This window comes from Solanum pennellii, chromosome 12 (genome assembly GCF_001406875.1).
Source record: "Solanum pennellii chromosome 12, SPENNV200".
Lineage (NCBI taxonomy): Eukaryota > Viridiplantae > Streptophyta > Magnoliopsida > Solanales > Solanaceae > Solanum > Solanum pennellii.
Genome location: NC_028648.1, coordinates 58,250,881 through 58,270,892, shown reverse-complemented (window position 1 = coordinate 58,270,892; position 20,012 = coordinate 58,250,881). Strand labels below are relative to the sequence as shown.

General features: G+C 35.3%; 1 protein-coding gene across 3 annotated transcripts; it reads left to right on the top strand.

The window, feature by feature from the left end:
* Positions 1–4,240: 4,240 nt before the first annotated feature.
* LOC107007027 (coatomer subunit beta'-3-like) lies at positions 4,241–19,059 on the top strand. Of its 3 annotated transcripts, none has more exons than XR_001455001.2 (26): positions 4,241–4,463; positions 4,724–4,744; positions 4,847–4,908; positions 5,272–5,326; positions 8,040–8,076; positions 8,182–8,507; positions 8,603–8,734; positions 8,818–8,966; positions 10,955–11,023; positions 11,511–11,661; positions 11,754–11,819; positions 12,452–12,640; positions 12,966–13,106; positions 13,212–13,286; positions 13,391–13,567; positions 13,664–13,755; positions 13,838–13,954; positions 14,178–14,292; positions 14,418–14,489; positions 15,205–15,401; positions 15,478–15,571; positions 16,207–16,313; positions 16,616–16,742; positions 17,009–17,238; positions 17,850–17,916; positions 18,827–19,059. XR_001455001.2 is itself a non-coding variant. In XM_015205502.2 (26 exons), the coding sequence occupies exons 1-25, from the start codon at positions 4,461–4,463 to the stop codon at positions 17,867–17,869; spliced, it is 2,778 nt and encodes a 925-aa protein (XP_015060988.1). In that variant the 5' UTR covers positions 4,242–4,460; the 3' UTR covers positions 17,870–17,916; positions 18,827–19,059. The 3 variants fall into 3 exon arrangements, 1 of the variants encoding a protein (XP_015060988.1); XR_001455000.2 differs by having other exon boundaries at positions 4,242–4,463; positions 17,009–17,267; XM_015205502.2 differs by having other exon boundaries at positions 4,242–4,463; positions 17,009–17,192.
* Positions 19,060–20,012: the final 953 nt, after the last annotated feature.

Below are 20,012 nucleotides of genomic sequence, written 5' to 3'. Positions count from 1 at the left end.
AATATAATTTTGTTGATTTATATTGAAATAAAAAATATTGAGACTTTTATTCCACATAAACTGTAATATAAAAATATTATTATAATAATTATCATATGACGGAATGACGACTCTTATACTTGAGTCACATTGTAAATTAGATCATTCTACTTCACAAATTTCAAATAGACACTTGAACTCGTTCATGTGACGACGTTATCTATCGTTATTCAATAGGGATCTCGTGATGAGTCCCAATTTTTTTTAAGATCATATTGGCATTTTAAAATTGCAGTGACACAACAAAATTTTAGGATTTAAAATTTAATCTAGGATGAGATCATTTGTGTTAGGAAATCTGCTATGGCGGCATGTCAGACGCTATAGTGGAATCAACGAGGTAGAAACAAGTAAATGCAAATTCTTATAATTTTCCTCTTTCTTTTAGTGGTAAAACATACGAGGACTAATCCTAAAACCTTTCAAAATATGGTCCAAGCTTGGGACAAGAGAGGATAAATTCTAGTGCAAGGTAGGTCAAACCATCAATTTTTTTATCTACGTCCATCATAATTTGTCCCATAAAGCCAAAAGCTCATGTTCAAAGTTCTTCAATAGTTGTCTGACATTCAGGTTGACTATGTTATTCACTCAGTAGTTATATTTATCTTTACTTACATCATATCTTGTATATTATCGAAGATTGCATGCATAGACCATTGGACATAGATTTGAATAGTCAAATATGGAGTTATTTATGTCTTAGGTTGATGATAAGCTTTATTAGTCAATGTTAACCTTGCGATGATTGCTAGATGTTATCCTGGAAAGTGTATTGTGGAAAATTGGATTCCAAACCAAAAATTGTTTGAAGGTTGGTGATGATTAATGTGGTCTAAGTTAAGTTGTATGCATGTTAGTTGTCTCTATAATGAAACATGTGTTATGCATGTCTGGAAATCATAAGAATCGAATGTAAACTGATGGATTGTTGATAATCTTATGCAATGAGGGTATTTGTTTACTTGTATTTAGTTTACAAGTGTGATTGTGATTGTGTTTGTGTAACCCTTATTTGGATCGGGTTTCAAGCCTGATATATGTTATCTCTTGTTTGACTCAGATCCACTTTTGATACATTTTATCAATTCGTTCGAGTACAATGCTTGGCATATATAGTAAAATTAAGTGGCTGGGAAACACACATGGTACAAATTACTATTGGTTGACTTGGGTATCGCGCTTGATACGCGTTACTATTGGTTGGGTCGAGTACGTTACCTGATATGTGTTACTACATAATTGACTCGGGTACCACGCCTTGTAGTGTTTAATTGTTCTCTTGTATGTTGATTTCATGAATGATTCATGTTTATTTCTTCATAATGTAATTGTTGTATGTTGGTCTTTGAGTGACTGAAATTTGTGTCTAGATATTAGGGTGATTTCTTGTTAAGATCAAAATTGTATGTTAAAACATTGTAATAGGTGTCTTATGATCCTTAGTGGTTTGGGTTATTTGAAAGGTGTGATGGATTAATTATATCGGACCGTAACATTATAGAACATATTCATGTAAATGTAAATCTGGGCGAGTATCGGAAGTCAGAGTTATGTTTCTGGTGGAGGTTATACATATATATTATCTATTTTACTATGTTGTAGTGATCAGGTCAAGCTGATAATTGGAGGTTTGTTGCATAGATTATTTGTTAGGACTGTTTATTGTTGTTAAAAGGGATTTGAAACATATCAAATAAGAGAGAGTGAGTCAACTAAATTTAGTAGGAAGCTAGGTTAATAAGCCCAGTAAAGGGACTCTGAGTTTGATAAAATAAGTGGTGCGACAGTGAAAATGAAGCCGGAAGAACTAAATTAGGAGTTATGGTCATGATGGTTAGATTAAGATACTAAAAGCGTGTGGCTAAAGTTTGGAGCTGATGATTGTCGTATTGCATGTTTTTGTGTTGTTTGTAACTTGGTATAGTTTGATTGTAGGGTCAATGATGCTTGTTAGATGAAAATGATTTCCGATATCTTCTACTCCTCTTTCTTCATGGTGGAAGTTGAGTCTATTAAATTTAAAAGAGTTGCATATTTTCTGACAATTTTTTTTTATTTTTATCAAGGTTGAGCATTTCTACATTTAAATAGGGTGTTAACTTTTGTTTTTATTCACTTTCGCATTTAATGTCCACTTGGGGGTAAGAGTTCTCCTATCTAAGTGTTAGAGTATGTGTCCGCACAACTCAATGGGTTGAATCGTGACAATTCGAAATAAAAGTTTTAATCCACTTAGTCAATGTTGTTCTTCACTTGCTCTAACACGAGTGATACATCATATCCACGTCAAAAAAATTAATGTCATATCATATAAAATTATTGATCACGTCATTTTTATATTCATTTACTATTTTTTTTTGTTTCTTTTATAAGGTTTGAATTTTATATGAAAAAATTGAATGTAGCTAGAAATGATATTTTGTAAATAGCCATCTTTTTTATTATAACTCCCTAAGGAGCTCCACCACTATTTATGATACATTAGAACAAATAAATCAAATGAAGTACATACAAAAATATATAAAAATACAAAATATGAAATCGTCTAAGACATGAAGCTCATTGAAAAGTGAAACACAAAATGGTTAAGTCTATGAGAGTTGCAATTTCTGGCATGTAACAACGCCTAATTGTAATAACAAGGAACACACATACATATGATCATAAAAAAAATTGACTGACATTAATAAGTGTGCCAAAATATAGATTCATATAAATTGAGTTTATGTTGGAGGAAACGAAGAAAATAATGAGCTTAAGACGTTGTTTCAATGATATAAATGTCAGAGCAATGCTAGAAAGATGTATATACAGTCAGATCTAAGATTTTAAGGTGTAGACTAATATTTCAAGTATAAATCTAATGTTAATAGATTCGAATAGGTCGTAATCATGTTGGAGGAAACGAGAACAATAATGATCCTAAGACATTGCTTTAATGATAAAAATGTCGGAGTAGTGTTAGAAGGTGTATACATGGCCAGATTTGAGATTTCAAGGTCCACCATTTTCAGGTATAAATCTATGTTTATAGATTCGAATAGATCGATTTAGAAAAACTGAAGACATTAATGATCATAAGACGTTGCTTCAATGACGAAAATGTTGAAACAACACCAGAAAAGTATATACACGACCAAATTTAAAATTTCAAGGTGAAGAACACCATTTTTCAGGTGTAAATCTAGTGTTTCACCATTATTAACATATTTTTTGATTCAATTATTTTTTAGAACTTATTTTAATTTTAAGTTAATCTAATACACATAGTTACAGTCACTTTTAAAAGCGAGTTGCCACACACTTACACCACTAAAAAAATTATGTCATATATAAGTTCGATCAAACATTTAAAGAAGCTTAAGATGAGTTCATATATATATATATATATATATATATATATGTCTAACCCAGACCCTAAAACTTACTCATTTTCCAAATAAAACTCCTACTCTTGATATAAATTTTATATGTCAAGGATCCTATTTGCTAAATTTCAAGTCAAGAATTAAATTTTAATTTCTTCATTTATCCTAAAATTTAATATTAAATCATATAATATACGCCTAATAATTAATTACCTATCTCAATATATTAAACTGAATTTATAATATGACAAAAAATTAAAAATAATTTAAATCACTGATTACAAAAAAGTTAAAAATAATGCCCTCACATGCCTCCAAAACTTTTCCTAGAACCTCAATAATTACCACCACTTATCCTACTCTAACCAAGTAAGCATCGATGACTTTCTCGAATATACCCTCACTCTATGAAGTCATAGTAGTGTCTTTATTAACCGACACTCGACATGAGACTACCACCACATTTTGCGATCGAGAAAATATATCTATTTCTAAGGACATTTTTTTTTCTTTCTGTTGTTGCTATTTCAACTTCAAATACTCTAGTAGTACCCATATTTGAAATAGAGTGAAGAAGTTCAGATACCAATTTGTATCACCTAGATACCAATTGGATTCAAGTAGTAGCACGAAAGAAAGAAAGAAATGANTTTTCCATATAATTTCGAAAAGAAAGATTCATAATAAAAAAATTACATAATTCATATATTTTAAAGTCTCAAATATATTAGGATATATATATAAAATATTACTAGTAAATTATAATTATAAATTATCAAATGTGAAGTATATCTCATTTGTAATGTAAATAAAGAGTAAATAAAAGTAAAAATAAAAAGGTTGAACATTTGGTGTTGGGCTTGTGGAGTAATAGTATCATCTTCATACAATCTCTTATTTTGCACCTCTACTGATTTTTCTACCTTCATTTCAAGTTGGAAGAGATCTCTTCGCCGATAACTGGAGTTTCCCTTCAATCTGATCTCTAGCGGCTCTTCATTCACGAATCTCTGATTCACTCAATTCATCCACAAAGTTCCGTTTACAAAAATGGTGAGTTTTCTAGTTTCAAGCAATTTTATAATGACTTTTGCGTTGTCGGATCTGAATCATTCCGATCCGGTTATGTCTTCCGCTCGAAGTTTTGCATATTGTTCGAGTATTTTTAAATGATTAAGTTTGCACCCATTGTTATGAAGATTCATGATTCGTTTAGGGTTTTTAGTTTGTTTGAGATCTGGTATGTTGTTATTACTAACTTAATTTCGCTTGCTGCATTGTGATTTTGCGCAATCTGGAACTCGAAATCACAGCCTCTGAGGTTGGAGATTAAGGTATGTAGCATTGTTCAAATTGGAATAATACTGGTGGTTTTGTTTGTGGGATTCTTTTATTTGTATGTACTTATGTTTTGCTGACTGTTGTTATTGGATCAGAGAAAACTTGCTCAAAGATCGGAAAGGGTAAAGTCAGTGGATCTACATCCTTCCGAGCCATGGTAATTGAACTTACATTTTATGAAATTAGATCAATTTGTTTTCTGATGCAATATCTGTGCTTGCTTTCTAGTTTTATAATGTTATATATTGGAATGACTGGGCCCTATTAGAAAGAAATGGATATTAGAGAATTCATTTTGCTGACGCCAAACAGTCGTGAGTTGAGGTAGTTGATTGAATTGTTTATTGGAAGGATATGTTTCTAGGAAAATATTTTTTTTAAACTTTGTTTATATTTTGGAGTGAGGGATAGAGTGGGGGTGAGCTTAGTTCAATGTTGAGTTCGTTTGATTAAGATGAGCTGTTTATTTTATCATTAATTTTATCTTTCCGCAGCTCATTCTTTGTCTTCCTTCTTGCAGGATATTGGCAAGTTTGTATTCAGGGACTGTATGCATCTGGAACTACCAGACCCAGGTACCGAAAATTGTGTTGATTTTTAGTAAGTTTGAATTCTCGAATCTTCTGTGAGACATGTGGAAACTCATAGAATGCCATAGAGATACGACGTTCTAAAATAGAATGTGTGTAACGGGATATGACGAGATGGTATATCTTATATGGCCGTAGACCAAATCTTATTATGCATATGTGGAGACCTACAATAGCTGGTCTGATGCGGTAGCTTAATTAAGGCCACGCTTGAATGAACACATCATGGAATGTGAACACTGGAATTCTTGTGTTGGTTGTGTGTTGATTCTTCAATGTGTTAATATTTTTACATAGCAGACTTAGGTTGGGAGGATTGGATGGAAGTATAGAAAGACAATCTGCAAACTTATTTATCAAAAAGGAAAAGATGACATGCAAACTTTTTTGATGCTCAATAAAGAGTTTTTAATGAAGAAATAACATTAAGTTCGTGCCAGAATATAGTTGCAAGATGTGCAAGTTTCCAGTTATATCTAACATCCAAATCCTATATATAGTTTAGGTTGGACCAAAAAGCTACCATGGACATTTTGCTATACTTATGGTTAATCTTAAAAAGCTCTATAGTTCCTTTTGATCCCAACTGTCCACCAATTTACCAAATGGCCTGGGGGATAGTATTCTGGACTTGTTGAGTTCTCTTATTCAGTCCATCTTTGTTCCAGAACTTTAGAAGCTCTCAAGTGGAGTGTGGCCTGGTTTCAGTATGGCTAAAATATGCACCACCGTCGGCGAGTCACCTTGCAGTGCAAAATAGATGACTAGTATCTTTTTGATGTTCTTCGCATATAGGACATCTCTCTCCACAGCTGACACCCTCTTCTCTAAGGATTAGTTTGAGTGTGGCAGATTTCCCTAGCTACTGACATAGAGAAATAGGAAACCTTTAGAAGGGCTTTGCTGTGCCAAGTCTTCTTTCTTGGCCAGCAATCTGTGTTAGCTGAGAACATCTTCTTCATCTGATTGGCTCCCCCATTTAATGGAATGACACTAATGTTGGTTTAGAACAGCGTTATTAGCCTCAAGTTATGTCCTTCGAATTTTCCTGTCATTAATGTTTCTTCGAAGAGAAAGTCCATCCTTGAGTACTATAAAATCAACAATTTCAGCATTGTGGAGAGTAGAAATGACGTGAATGACTTTCTCAATAAAAAAGAAATTAAATGCTATTCTTCTGAGGGTAAGTATCCCAACCAAGTTTTCTTCCCAAATTAGATCTTTTTGCGTTAACGGTGTGTCCAAGGCAGCTTGCGTGCACCTTGACTATTTAACTTGTCACTATTGTCAATGGCACACTTAGCCCTGAGCGAGGCACAAAACAACACTTCGCCTTTCTTAGCCAGCGTATTATTGTTCTCATCAAGGCCCTAAGACGTACTTTTTCTTGCCAATGAGCGTAATTCTGAAGAAGTGACAATAAGCAAATGATGTTTCACCACTAGCACAGGTACCTAATAACTTATCCATCAAGACTTAGGTAGATGGGAAAAAAAACAGCTAGTGTTTTTTTGTCTATACTGGAATCTGATCCATGGTTGACAAGGTTTGCACCCAGACCACTAGGCCACACCCATGTGCTGATTTTCTATCATTTCCAGTAAAAAATTTAGTTTACTGCAGAAGTTTTCCAATGTGTTACCATAAAACAGTGCCATGTGGTGAACTTGAGATTCTGGTACACTAGGGAGAACCCAGAGTAAATTTCCGTATCAACAATTTCTCCAAAGTACTTTACCTTATCTTATTAAAAAGTAGTTTCTTCTGAAGTGTGTTTTCCTCTTTGTTGAACACTTGAACTTCCTATGCCATTTCATCTTAATGACTTCCATTATGGTGTTTCAAATTCATAATTCCAAAACCACCAAAATTTTGGTCAAATTAACATTTTTCCTTTTAAACAAAGCAAATTTATTTTGTTTGTGTTGCATTTCAAAGAAAATATCTTCTCATTTTTCATGCACTTTAAGGAGCCACGGGTAGGAAAGAGTGACGTGGTGTAAGTGTGGAAAGCATCTAGAACATGGTTAATTACAGTATTTCTGTCGCTTCTAATTTGACCACTTCTTTCCCATCCACTTGAAACCCCCATTCCAAATAGCTGTAAGAGCTATGTTTACCTCCAACAGGCAAGCCTAGATACTTCATGGGAAGGGACCCAATATTGGGATGCAAGATATGGGCAAGTTGTTGACTATTAGGAATCTGGTTAACCTGGAAGAGTTACTAATAGATGTGAAAATGATTATGTCTTTAACGCTTGTTGTTTACTTCGAAAAAGTAAGTTTACTAGTGAATTCAAGTCACTTTGATTTATTCTTTACCTGTGCAGCCTTTTGGCTCTCTATCCGATACCTTTCTTCCGTTACCTGCTTTTTGCATTCTTCAGGTAACATCTTGTTTTAGCCACAATGGAGGACCAACAAGTTAGATTATTAGCATTAGTATAAAAAGTGTTCCTTAATATTGTATCTGAAATCGATAATGGCTCTCACAGGAGTTCAGAATTTTAAAATGAAGTATTCATGTTCTTTGAATCATCGCATATGCTACTATTTTTTGCTTATGTGCAAATCCATCTTCTTCGGTTAGTTAATATGACAAAGACATTGCATCTGCACTTTTAATATAGATAAAAAGAATGTGTTAAATAGCATTGTCTGACAAGAATGTTGATGGATAATTCATTTTGATGCAGACAATGGCTAAATCATTTGAAGTTACTGAATTACCAGGTTAGTTTGTGGTATTCAAATGGCCTCTTTGAGATTTTTCCCAAGCAACCTTTTGCTTTACATAGGTTTGCAGTATTTTTATACACCTAAGTTATTGTTTTGCAGTTAGGTCAGCGAAGTTTATACCACGCAAGCAATGGGTTGTTGCTGGTGCTGATGACATGTTTATTCGTGTTTACAATTACAATACCATGGATAAAGTCAAAGTATTCGAGGCACACACAGATTATATTAGGTGTGTGGCTGTCCATCCTACACTTCCGTATGTGCTGTCATCATCTGATGACATGCTAATAAAGCTCTGGGATTGGGAGAAGGGATGGTTATGCACTCAAATATTTGAAGGTCATTCCCATTATGTGATGCAAGTCACCTTTAATCCGAAAGACACCAATACTTTTGCTAGTGCATCTCTTGATCGGACTATAAAGGTAAGTGTTTTTCCCTTCCTCATATCATTCTGTTCTTCCTCCAAGAAATTGGTTAACATATTCATTCAAGTCATTCACCTATGTAACATTTTTAGATTTGGAACCTTGGCTCTCCTGATCCAAATTTCACGCTGGATGCTCATCTTAAAGGGGTTAATTGTGTAGACTATTTCACCGGGGGTGATAAACCCTATCTAATCACTGGTTCTGATGATCACACTGCTAAGGTTTGCCAGTCTTTATCTGTTCCCATATTCCATTCTTACTATTTAGGATTTGAATTATTTATGTGTTATTATCCATGAAACAGGTGTGGGACTATCAGACAAAAAGTTGTGTTCAGACTCTTGAAGGCCACACCCACAATGTCTCTGCTGTATGTTTTCATCCCGAGCTTCCGATTATAATTACAGGTTCTGAAGATGGTACTGTTCGTATATGGCACTCAACCACTTATAGGTAATGGCCGGATTACCTGATTATCTCAGCTTAGTTCAAAATTTCATATCAATGACAAAAGATTGGGTTTGCTCATTTTTGAAAAATGACTGTTTCTAGGAAGTTGTCTTATACTTGTTGGTTTCCATTACTTTCGAGAAGACACTGAGGGGTGATTTGGTAGGGTGTATAAGAATAATGTTGAATTTGGTGTATTAGTATTGCTGACACTTGCAATGCGGATATTAGTTATGCTTGCGTTAGTTATATTGAGATTATCTCTTATGCGGCATTTGGTTTGGTGTCTTAAAAGTGACATGCATTGCATAATTTTTTAAAAAAGTGCTTGTTTACAAAAGCACCCTCCACAAATACGGTATAAAGGATGTGGAAAATATTTTGATGGGTAATTTTATCTTTAATCATGCTAATGCATGCACTAAAATCCCTTGCTTTACTAATGCAATAGTTTTTCTAATGTCCTTTACCAAATGACCCCTGATTGCTCTACATGTATATATACATATTTAACAATTTTTTAAAGAGGAAAATCTTTTCTATTATTGTTTGTAGTTGTTTAAATCAGTTGCACCAGGTAAGTAGAAGGCTATGTGAATTTTCATATTTATTACATTTGATGACCAATATAAAATAAGTGGTAAGTCATACTTCATCTGTTAAGAGCTGTGCCTTCACCACTGAAAGCTTGTTACAGTTTTCAAGCTGCATGAAGTGTCTAGTTACCATTCCCTTTGTCCAAATTGGATGCCTATCTCAGCACCCCCATTTTTTAAAATAGAGTTATGATCATTTTCCTATAAAGAAAAATATATTCGTATTAGTAATACAAGAGTTACATGTGACCCCTTTTCAGCTTTAACACAGCGTTTTTCTCTTTTCAATTCCTTGAAAACAAAGATTGTATACAACCTAATATGTTCCTTTCAAGTCGACAAAGTAAAATGGGGACAATTAGTCTGGGATGAATCAAACAGCAGCCTGAGATGTGGTACAGAAACTTCTCGTTTCTCGTCATCCTTTCTTTTTACTTTCACTCTTATATTTCATTTTTAGGTTCTCATTTCTATTCATATATTGAAAAGGACTTTGAGTGTAATTGGTCCATATGGATTCTCTCTTTGGGCCATGGTCATCATAATTGTGCTTTCTCTTCCGACTACAATGGTATTTTCATGTCCTTGTTACCTGTAGGAACTTCTTTTTTTGTGGGGTTTGGACTGAGGGATTAATGGATATCCTTCCCCAGAGTTTTTGTTTCATACAAACATAATCTATCATATGGTGTTGGATTTACACATCTTTGTACCAGAGCTGGACCTTGCTTTATGATATACTTTTGAGCAAAGCAGTTTGTGCATTGAAACGTTTTCGAAGCCCTCTTTTCTGTTGTACGCTATAGCTGAAGTAGGTTTCCCGTTTTCCTATCCACAGAGGCACAGACCGAAGCTTAGCATCTTTTGGTAAAAGTTATCTAGTGCCAATTTCCTGATGTTACTTTTTCACTTGCAGTTTTTTGGGGGTGAAAATGATTGGTTAAACTCAAAAGTCGTTACATTCCACAATTTTCTCTAAGAAGCTGAATTTCTATTCGAGTGAAAACTTTCTATACTTGAACCAAGGGTGTGGTGCGGTCAAAGAAGTGGGTTTAGAACATGAGGTGTCAGGTTCAAATTCCAGTAGAGACAAAAAAAAGGTGATTCTTCCCATTTGTCCTAGATTTGGTGGACAAAGTTTTACCTAGTATATGTTGTTGGTGGGAGGTGACAAATATCTTGTGTAAGTATGAAAGCTGGCCCAGAAACCACAATTACCAAAATAAGAACTTTCTGTTACTTAAATAGGGTATTTCTTCTTTTGGTGACTCTGTTCTCGAAATGATGAGTCAAGTGGTTTTGTATGCATTCTTGTTATTCTAACTCCTTACATTCTCTCTTAAGTCCTTGTGCTTGAGTTACTAATTCTTTTTGTTTGTTGGCATCTTCATGTAGACTTGAGAACACTTTGAATTATGGTCTTGAAAGAGTATGGGCAATTGGTTACATGAGAAGTTCAAGGAGGTGAGTATTTTCAATTAATTAATAGTGGTATTTGTTCTCCTTGGAAGTCTGAATATTTGCTTGTAACTTCAATTTTCTTTTCAATTAGCTTGCTTGTTCATAGCTAGAAAAGTTTTTCTGGACGAGTAAATAGGGAAAGGTCATTATTAGCTGCGTCCTAACAAATTGATAAAATATCTGTGACTTAAGGAAAAATTGTAGAGAAAAGAATTAGATCGTCATATTAGTCGTGTTGTTTGTGCACCCTAAGGTGTGTCCTAGTGGTTAATGAAGTGGGGTGAGTACCATTAAGTCTCAGGTTCAAATCCCAACAAGTGTTGGTGGACAGAGTTAACCGGTACTTGTGTTGGTGGGAGGTAACAGGTAATCGGTGGAATTAGTCGAGGTGCGCGCAAGCTGGCTCCGTCACCAAGTTATTATTTTCTTTTGGGTTCTTTGTATTTCTATAGTTCTAATTGCAGTTATGATGATTGTGCTACATGTACAGGGTTGTTATTGGTTATGATGAGGGAACCATCATGGTGAAACTTGGCCGAGAAGTACCTGTTGCCAGTATGGATAACAGTGGAAAAGTTATTTGGGCTAAGCACAATGAAGTTCAGACTGTTAACATCAAGAGTGTAGGGGCAGATTACGAGGTATGACATCTCACTGCCTCAACTTTTGCCCACCTGATTGTTCTTACTGCCTCAGTAGTGTTATATGAATTCGTGTCTGCTTTATCTTTCAGGTTGCTGATGGAGAAAGACTGCCTTTGGCTGTCAAGGAACTGGGATCCTGTGACCTCTACCCACAAGTGAGTTTGATTACTGAACATGCATATTGGTGTAATCTTGTATAATCAGTTTTATAACAAGTGAATTAGATTAGTCCCCAGTGAAAGGCTGTTTCTATCACTCCTTTAGTTTAACGATCTGTCCATATATTTGAAACCATACGCACCATTTGAACTTTGCATGTAAGATGGGTTATTAATTTATTTACAGGGTTCCAAAAAGTTCTTTTTATATTCCCTAGTTCGTTTGCTTTCAGTTTTAATAACTTGATGAATTCATTGTTATATTACTCGGCTTTCATGCAACCAAGGTTGTGGTTTAGTGGTCAATCATCAAAGAAGTGGTTGAGAACCATGAGGTCACAGGTTCAAATCCCAATGGAGACAAAAACACTTAGTTGATTTCTTCCCATCTGTCCAAGCCTTTGTGGACATAATTGTGGTGGTGTGAGGTAGCAGGTACCCCATGGAATTAGTCAAGGTGTGCACAAGCTGGCCGAACACCGCATTTATAAAAAGAATCTTGTTTAGTAGTTTAAAGAGTATGGATATAATATAGTAGTTGGCATTTTCTATCTTTTTTAATTGGGTTAGCATTAGAAATTTGACTACTGAAGTTCATTTACTTAAAATCTTGCACTTCTTGTTCACAGAATTTGAAGCATAATCCAAATGGAAGGTTTGTGGTTGTTTGTGGAGATGGAGAATATATCATATATACTGCTCTAGCTTGGAGAAATAGGTCATTTGGCTCAGCTCTGGAATTTGTTTGGTCTTCGGATGGAGAATATGCTGTGAGGGAAAGTACTTCAAAGATTAAGATCTTCAGCAAAAGTTTCCAGGTCCAAATTTGTCCTTCCAAACACCTTTTGCAATTGTTTTATGATTTGCATTAGCTGTCATTTGTTTTGTCTCATGATGTACTGCTTCAAATATTCTAATCCAATACCCCCAGCCCCTCTCTGTGCTTTCTGCTTTAAACTCTCTACCTTTAATGAATTACATCTGACTAAGCTTGGGAAGTAAGTTACTAGTTCACTCATGCAATAAGTTAAATAGACATTAAAATGCAATTACTTTCTCTTTATCTTGAAGCTGAAGCAAACAAGTTGTATTTAGTGTATTTCTTCAAATTCTGACCCAAAAGTAAATTATGATATCTTTCAGGAGAAGAAGAGCATCCGACCTACTTTCTCTGCTGAGCGCATCTATGGGGGTACTTTATTGGCAATGTGCTCCAATGATTTCATTTGTTTCTATGATTGGGCTGAATGCAGGTTGATACGGAGAATTGATGTTAATGTCAAAGTAAGATATATAAAGTTTTACCTCAATATAGTGTAGAGTGGTACTTTACTCTTTTAGTTGGTAGTTCTAATTTTCTGCTGTGTTCTTTCGCTTCAACTTTTTCAGAATCTATACTGGGCCGACAGTGGTGATCTGGTGGCAATTGCAAGTGATACATCGTTCTACATACTTAAGTATAATGTAAGAGCTCTCTTTTACTAATTTTTAAGTTCACGTGTTGAAGTTTTTTCTTCCATGCATTATTGTATTAACAATCCTCCTACCATTTGATGATAAACCTGCAGCGAGATGTGGTGTCTGCACATTTAGATAGTGGAAAATCAGTAGATGAACAAGGTGTTGAAGAAGCTTTTGAACTTCTTAATGAGATCAATGAACGGGTCAGGACTGGGATTTGGGTTGGGGATTGCTTCATTTACAATAATTCTTCCTGGAGACTTAACTATTGTGTTGGTGGTGAGGTATGATAGATCCTCTGTACTGCTCCTCTCGGCAATTGTATTTGGATAACATCTTTTCTCATGCTGAGTTAGGGACATACTTTTTGTTAATTTTAGGTGACCACAATGTTTCACCTTGATCGTCCCATGTACCTACTGGGATATCTTGCTAATCAGAGCAGGGTTTTCCTGATTGACAAGGAGTTTAAGTGAGTAAGCTTGTGTAAGCTTTTAATAAGGGAAACCAAAAATTGTTCCAATAGATACATAAACTCATCTCCTTTCCTGTAGTGTTGTGGGATATACTTTACTCCTTGGCTTGATTGAGTACAAGACACTTGTGATGCGTGGTGACTGGGACAGAGCAAATGAGGTCTTACCATCAATTCCTAAGGAGCATCACAACAGGTATTTTGCCTGTTTAAGTCTTTCAACATGGTTGTAAAATGTGATTAACTGCATCTTTAAACTTAGAGATGTCGATTCTGTAATTTTATGTTGTGAAAATGTATATATCTGATGCTGTACTGGTTCCTATAAGAAGTTGTCTCGAATACAACTAGTTTGTAAGTTTTGATTTTTGTCTACTATATAGTTACCTGATTTTTGATTGAATGATTTTTCCTACCAGCGTTGCTCATTTCTTGGAATCACGTGGAATGATAGAGGAAGCATTAGAAGTTGCTACAGACCCTGACTACAGATTTGAACTAGCTATACAGCTGGGTAAATTAGAGATCGCAAAGGTGAGGGCTAATAACTAGTGAAATGTGGTTTTCCTCAGCACCTTTTTTTTAAATTTTTTTTAAAAGAAATATTAGTGTGAATAACTGTATGTTGTTAAAAGTTGCGGCTCTTTCTATGTATGCAGGAAATTGCGGCAGTGGCACAGAGTGAGTCCAAATGGAAGCAGTTGGGTGACCTAGCCATGTCTAGTGGAAAGGTAACTGTTACTTATTGCCCCTTGAGCCAATTTTTTTTGGTGAAGCAGTTATGTCAAAGAGGAAATGAAAACTTACTGAACTTTTAAAGAGAAAACATGTAGAAGTTAAATGCTAAGCGTTCTTCCTTACATTCAAGTGAACTTTCGTATCCAAAATTTCTCTGCGGAAAACCTCTGATTCAGAAAATAGCTAACCTCTGATTCAGAAAATAGCTAACCCGGTAGCATATTCCGCAGCTGCCACTTGCTTTTTATGTTGCCAAAGAAATTTATATGCAATATGCTTTACGATGATGAACTGATTGTTGTGATTGCTACCCGATTGACACTTCTCTTTCTCTTGGCTGATGGAAGTAGCAGAGTCAAGTATATCACTCTGTATAGGATAATAGTTGATACTCTGTTGTCCTATCATCTATTAAAGTTTTTCCCTCTGTTTCTGATTGTAGTCAACAAGTGTTTCTCTGTTTATATCTTTTACATGTCAAAAGAAATGTTGGAGAATCCTGAGTATTTGAATTAAACAAGGTTGGGGTGGAGTGAATTGGATTTAGAGAACTCATTTAGCCAAACCTAACTAGCCTAGAATGGAGTTATGTTATTGTTCATCTTGTTGAAAAGTAGCAGATCCTAGTAATGTTTCTTTTGCAAAATGCATGTGGGTATTTACTTCTCATATTTTTTCATAACTGCTGCTGTTTTACTATGTTTGTAGCTTGAGATGGCAGAGGAGTGTTTGAAGCATGCAAATGACTTGAGTGGTTTGTTGTTACTCTATTCTTCTCTTGGAGATGCTGAAGGAATAACTCTACTAGCTTCTCTTGCAAAAGAGCACGGGAAAAACAATGTTGCATTCCTTTGCATGTTCATGTTGGGTAAAGTGGAGGAGTGCATTCAGCTGTTGATTGACAGGTACCTTTTCTCATAATCCTGCATATATCTATATTTTTCATATTGTAATGATTTCCATGTGGTATTATGTTTGCAGCAATCGGATACCTGAGGCTGCATTTATGGCAAGATCTTATTTGCCTAGTAAGGTTCCTGAAATAGTTTCAATTTGGAGAAAGGACCTCAGTAAGGTTAGTGATTTTCCTTTTTGTGTTTGCTTTTCTGTATGCTTTCTGCCCCCTGGAAAGTTTTTCCCCAGAGCTGGCTTATCCTGTAGGCTTAGTTGCCCGGACTCTTCACTTTTGATGCCACACTCGTGGCGGATTCTACAAAAATACACTACATTTGGTGAATCTGACACGCACCCGTTGACATTTTTGAAGAGTCCGAGCAACATAGCCTGTAGGTTAGCAGTCACCTGGATTTTCAACTTTAATGTAGGGAGGGGTATGAGGTTTCTTGACCATTAAGCAAATGATGCAAAGAAACTTCAAACCTCTGTACTTCTTAATGAGTCTCTCTACACCTGTGGTAAGCGAGTTCGAACAAAATCAGACATTATACTTTTTTTTTTCTCTCACTACTGCACTATCTATTTGATATGATGTGTGCCACAAACATTTATTTCTTATGTTTTGGGAAGGCCACTGATGCAGATTATTTTAACCTAAGCATTTGGTCTTTAATCTGAAATTGGTAAAGGTTGATTATTAATGAAAATTCCATGTTTACTGTTCAGACTTCATGCTGTTTGAGACTGCCAATTGTTCTCCACGGCCATAAGCACAAAATCTTTGACCTTGTTTTGCATTAATGATGCATGTAGGTTAACCAGAAAGCGGCAGAAGCTTTAGCTGATCCTGAAGAATATCCTAACCTGTTTGAGCACTGGCAAATTGCACACGCTGTTGAAGCTAGAGTTGCGGAGGAAAGGTAATCAGTACACAGCACTTTCTTTTTTCCATGCATCTTGTTATGTTCTGTTCTCTACCTGCCAGTGTCATTTTCAAAAGAATAATGCTTTGGTTTATGGAAGTTCCTCGTTTTTGCTCTAGTGTCTCACACTGTCTGCTCGATTTGTTGCTCGTTCCTTCTTGCTTGGAGTATGAACTTAAAAGGGATGTGTTCTAATTTCAATATGTATGGGTCTGTTGAAAGATTAACTTTTGTATTAACAGACAAAATTTCACTGGGAAAATTTGTTCCAATTTGGTTGCTTTCCTAATTTTATGTAGGGGTGTCTATCCACCAGCGGCTGATTATGGAAATTGTGCTGATAGACCAACTACTAACCTTGTAGAAGCTTTCAGCAACTTGAGAATGGATGAAGAACCACATGAAAACGGAGAGTTGGATCATGAGGTATAAGATGGACATGTTTCTAATTTTTTTGCTTACAAGAATTGCTTTTTTTTTTCCTCAATAAAAGTTTGTTTTCTTTACATGTGATCATATTCATAAAATAACAAGTAAAAGAAAATCTTCTTTACTTAGCTAGGTTTATGTGAAGTTGACAATTGTTCCCCTTTTTATAAAAAAAGTTAATAGTTTGATTATTTTATATTAAACCTATCTTTGGCAAAAGGTAATCAGTTTAGTGATTGTGTCCCTTGGTTTAACTGGTTCAGGATGCAGAACTGAATGGTGATGAGGTGCTAGAACGGGGTGAAGATGACCTTCAACAAGAGGGCCAAGAAGAACGGGGTGAAGATGACCTTCAACAAGAGGGCCAAGAAGAAGCTGTTGTGGTGGATGCTGACTCTACTGATGGAGCAGTACTCGTTAATGGAAATGAGGGTGATGAAGAGTATGGTACGAATACTGAAGGAAAACCGTCAGCCTAAAAGCAATTGGTTGGGTTGGTGTGAAATCCTAGTTTTGTTGCTGGTGATTAATTGAATTTCCTTTAGTTGCTAAATTTCACTTTCATAGATTCCAATTCGTGTCTTTTCTTTTTATGGTTCTTTATTTTCATCGTCTATCATTACGCCTGCAAAATAGTAATATAATTGACTTTAGATTGTAACATTTTAAACAATCATCTCAATACCCACCCGTCTCCAGTGAGAGGAGAGAACATATAGCACATCTGTGTAAGACAAATGTAGCGTTTTGTGTTTATTTTTCCTTGTGGGAAGCTTTATGCAATTTTTTCTCTCATCAAGCTTTCTTGGGTATCTGACTCAAATAGTCATCTCTACTCTTGACATCCTTGTGTCATTTGAGCTTGAAATGTTGCTACAAGTGGTTAAGATTTTCATCATGTTGTGGCCCACCTTAGTCTGCTTGTGGCCCACCATAGTCTGCTTTCTGTTATCTTTGCACAAATTAGGTCTGTTGCCTGTGATTCTTCTTCATCTTGTTTTCACGCTTTTGTTAACATAATTGTTTGGTGTATATTTTTTGTTTATTTATGTTGCCATTTTCGCTTTCTGTCTCTCATACTTTTCTGCTTTGATGCTTTTGCAGTTCTTGCACCACATCCTTAGGTTCAGCCAAGACAGATGGTTCCAGTTGTATGTAATCCGTCCTTAAGGTGAGAGTTGAATTTGTGCATACACTCCTATTGCGATGTGTTTTTTTCCTGGAGAAAGTTCTTAATATGTCTATGTGATAGGGCTCTTCATGTCTCATTTTACTTCCTGACTTTGTGTGTGAAAATTATTATTTTAATTAGCCTGAAACAAGTGTCAAACTTAAATTGGTGTTTTCAGCACAAAATGCAGTTAAAGATTTTTTGCAAAGGCACAAATATATACATATATTATAATGCAAGGAAAAACAAACACAATAATTATAGTCAATAGAATTTTTAGTAGTATATATATGTTCTTATACTAAAATTTTAATTTTATATTCCTAATCTCTTAAATTTGTTCTACGATAACATTATTTTTCTGTTAATGCTTTGGTTTACCAGCTAGAGTTAGTGTTTAGTGCTGTTCTCTTTAATATAGAGCGCATGAATGCTGTGGTGCATGTCATAAGCCTTGGTACCCCCACAAAAGTGTTCTCTAAGCTAAATGAAGTGGCCAACATACAACATCTAGTTTTAGGGTCTAAACCTGCCTCAAATGCGCCTTCAACAACATTGTTTTGCATATTGTTCGATTAAAATGCTTCCATATTCTTTGTTCTACTTTCTTGGGATTGTTGCAATGAAACAAAGAAAGGCATGTTAATTTGGCAATGCCCTGAGTCCATGTTATACAAAAAATTTCTGGTAGGACTAGCAAAAGATCATAATAGTTGTGTTTTGCATCTCTCAACCTTCATAGTGGTAGTCCAAAATTTGGCTATACTTCACCTGGTAGAAGATCCAGTGCAATGGATATTTGGCTTCTCTAAACCATTGCCTTACTGTGTCTAACAGTTTCTCCTTTGCGATCTTTCTTGTATTTTCCTCCTAACATTACTGATTGTTTGTTTTTTGTTTTCATTCTAAGATTCTGCTGCCTGAGAAGGACAGTTCAAGGGACCGCATGTCTGTTCAGCCAGTGTTGTGATTTTGTAGCAATGAGTTTTGTCAGGATGCTGTAGAATGACATTTGTTTCCAGCTTCCATTATTCTTTCAGAGGCGTAAATTAGTACCTTCCAAATTCTATGTGCCCTTGTGAATGTAGAAAAACTTATACCATATATAGAAGCGGGAATAGCGGAGAAAGTGTTTTTAACTTGCATCTCTTTTATTAAAATGTGGCTCAAGCAAGAGGGTGGTGCTAAAGAGCTCACAAATTACTCTTGCACCTGGGTTTCAAAATCTGGCTCTCTCCTGGCAATAGGAGAAATCAAATAAGGCTTTACATGCCAGTGTTGCTTCCAAAACGAAACCTGGATCAGCTCCATGTGTGTGACTATATCAACTCATGGTCACTACACTCATCCTAACATTTTGTTAGTTAATATGGGGATATTAGCTACTCATACGCAAACATATTTTAATCAACCACGTGCTATGTGCCCCAAAATTATACTCCTCCAGGCTGACAAAGGGAACCTGATGTGGGACAAATTTGAGTGAGCAAAATAGGCTAGACCATTATCACCTCCCATTGGATTCAAAACTAGAGCCAGTGGCGTATAAAAGTAAATTTTGCCTTACTATGGCTCAAACTAGGGCCGCGCATGGGCGAATGACGATTCCATTCACCCTGCAAGCCAATGAGCCAAGACGCTTGGTTATTCAAGTAGTGTCATTAATACTGTTTGTAGAGATATCTCTATTTTTTCAGAGTTTTTAAACATAGGTATAATACTAAAATTTTTCAACGAAACGAAATAATGTCGGTCTACGCCCCATGGCATAGGGTGAGTCTGCCCCATGTGTTTAATCATGGTCTAGCTTATTTGTGGATATATATGATGCGATCCTTTATTAAGTTTGTTAAGAGTTTCAAAAGAATATGTAAAATCAATTGAATTGACTGATCCAAATTAATTCATGTCATTTTTTCAATAAAATTGTGGACTTTTATTTAGGTGTATAACCGTTTTGGACAATTGGAATATCTTTTTAATTTATGAAAAAAATCTAATTATTCTCGAACCGAACCGATAACCTTATGTCCATATTTTATAAATTAATAATATGTTAAATTTAATATATATATATATATATATATATATATATA

Bases quoted from the DNA above. Each gene is read 5' to 3' on its own strand.
- LOC107007027 (XM_015205502.2), top strand. The intron at 12,641-12,965 runs GTCCAAATTTGT...GATATCTTTCAG, and splicing joins TCTTCAGCAAAAGTTTCCAG to GAGAAGAAGAGCATCCGACC. The intron at 13,568-13,663 runs GTATGATAGATC...TGTTAATTTTAG, and splicing joins ACTATTGTGTTGGTGGTGAG to GTGACCACAATGTTTCACCT.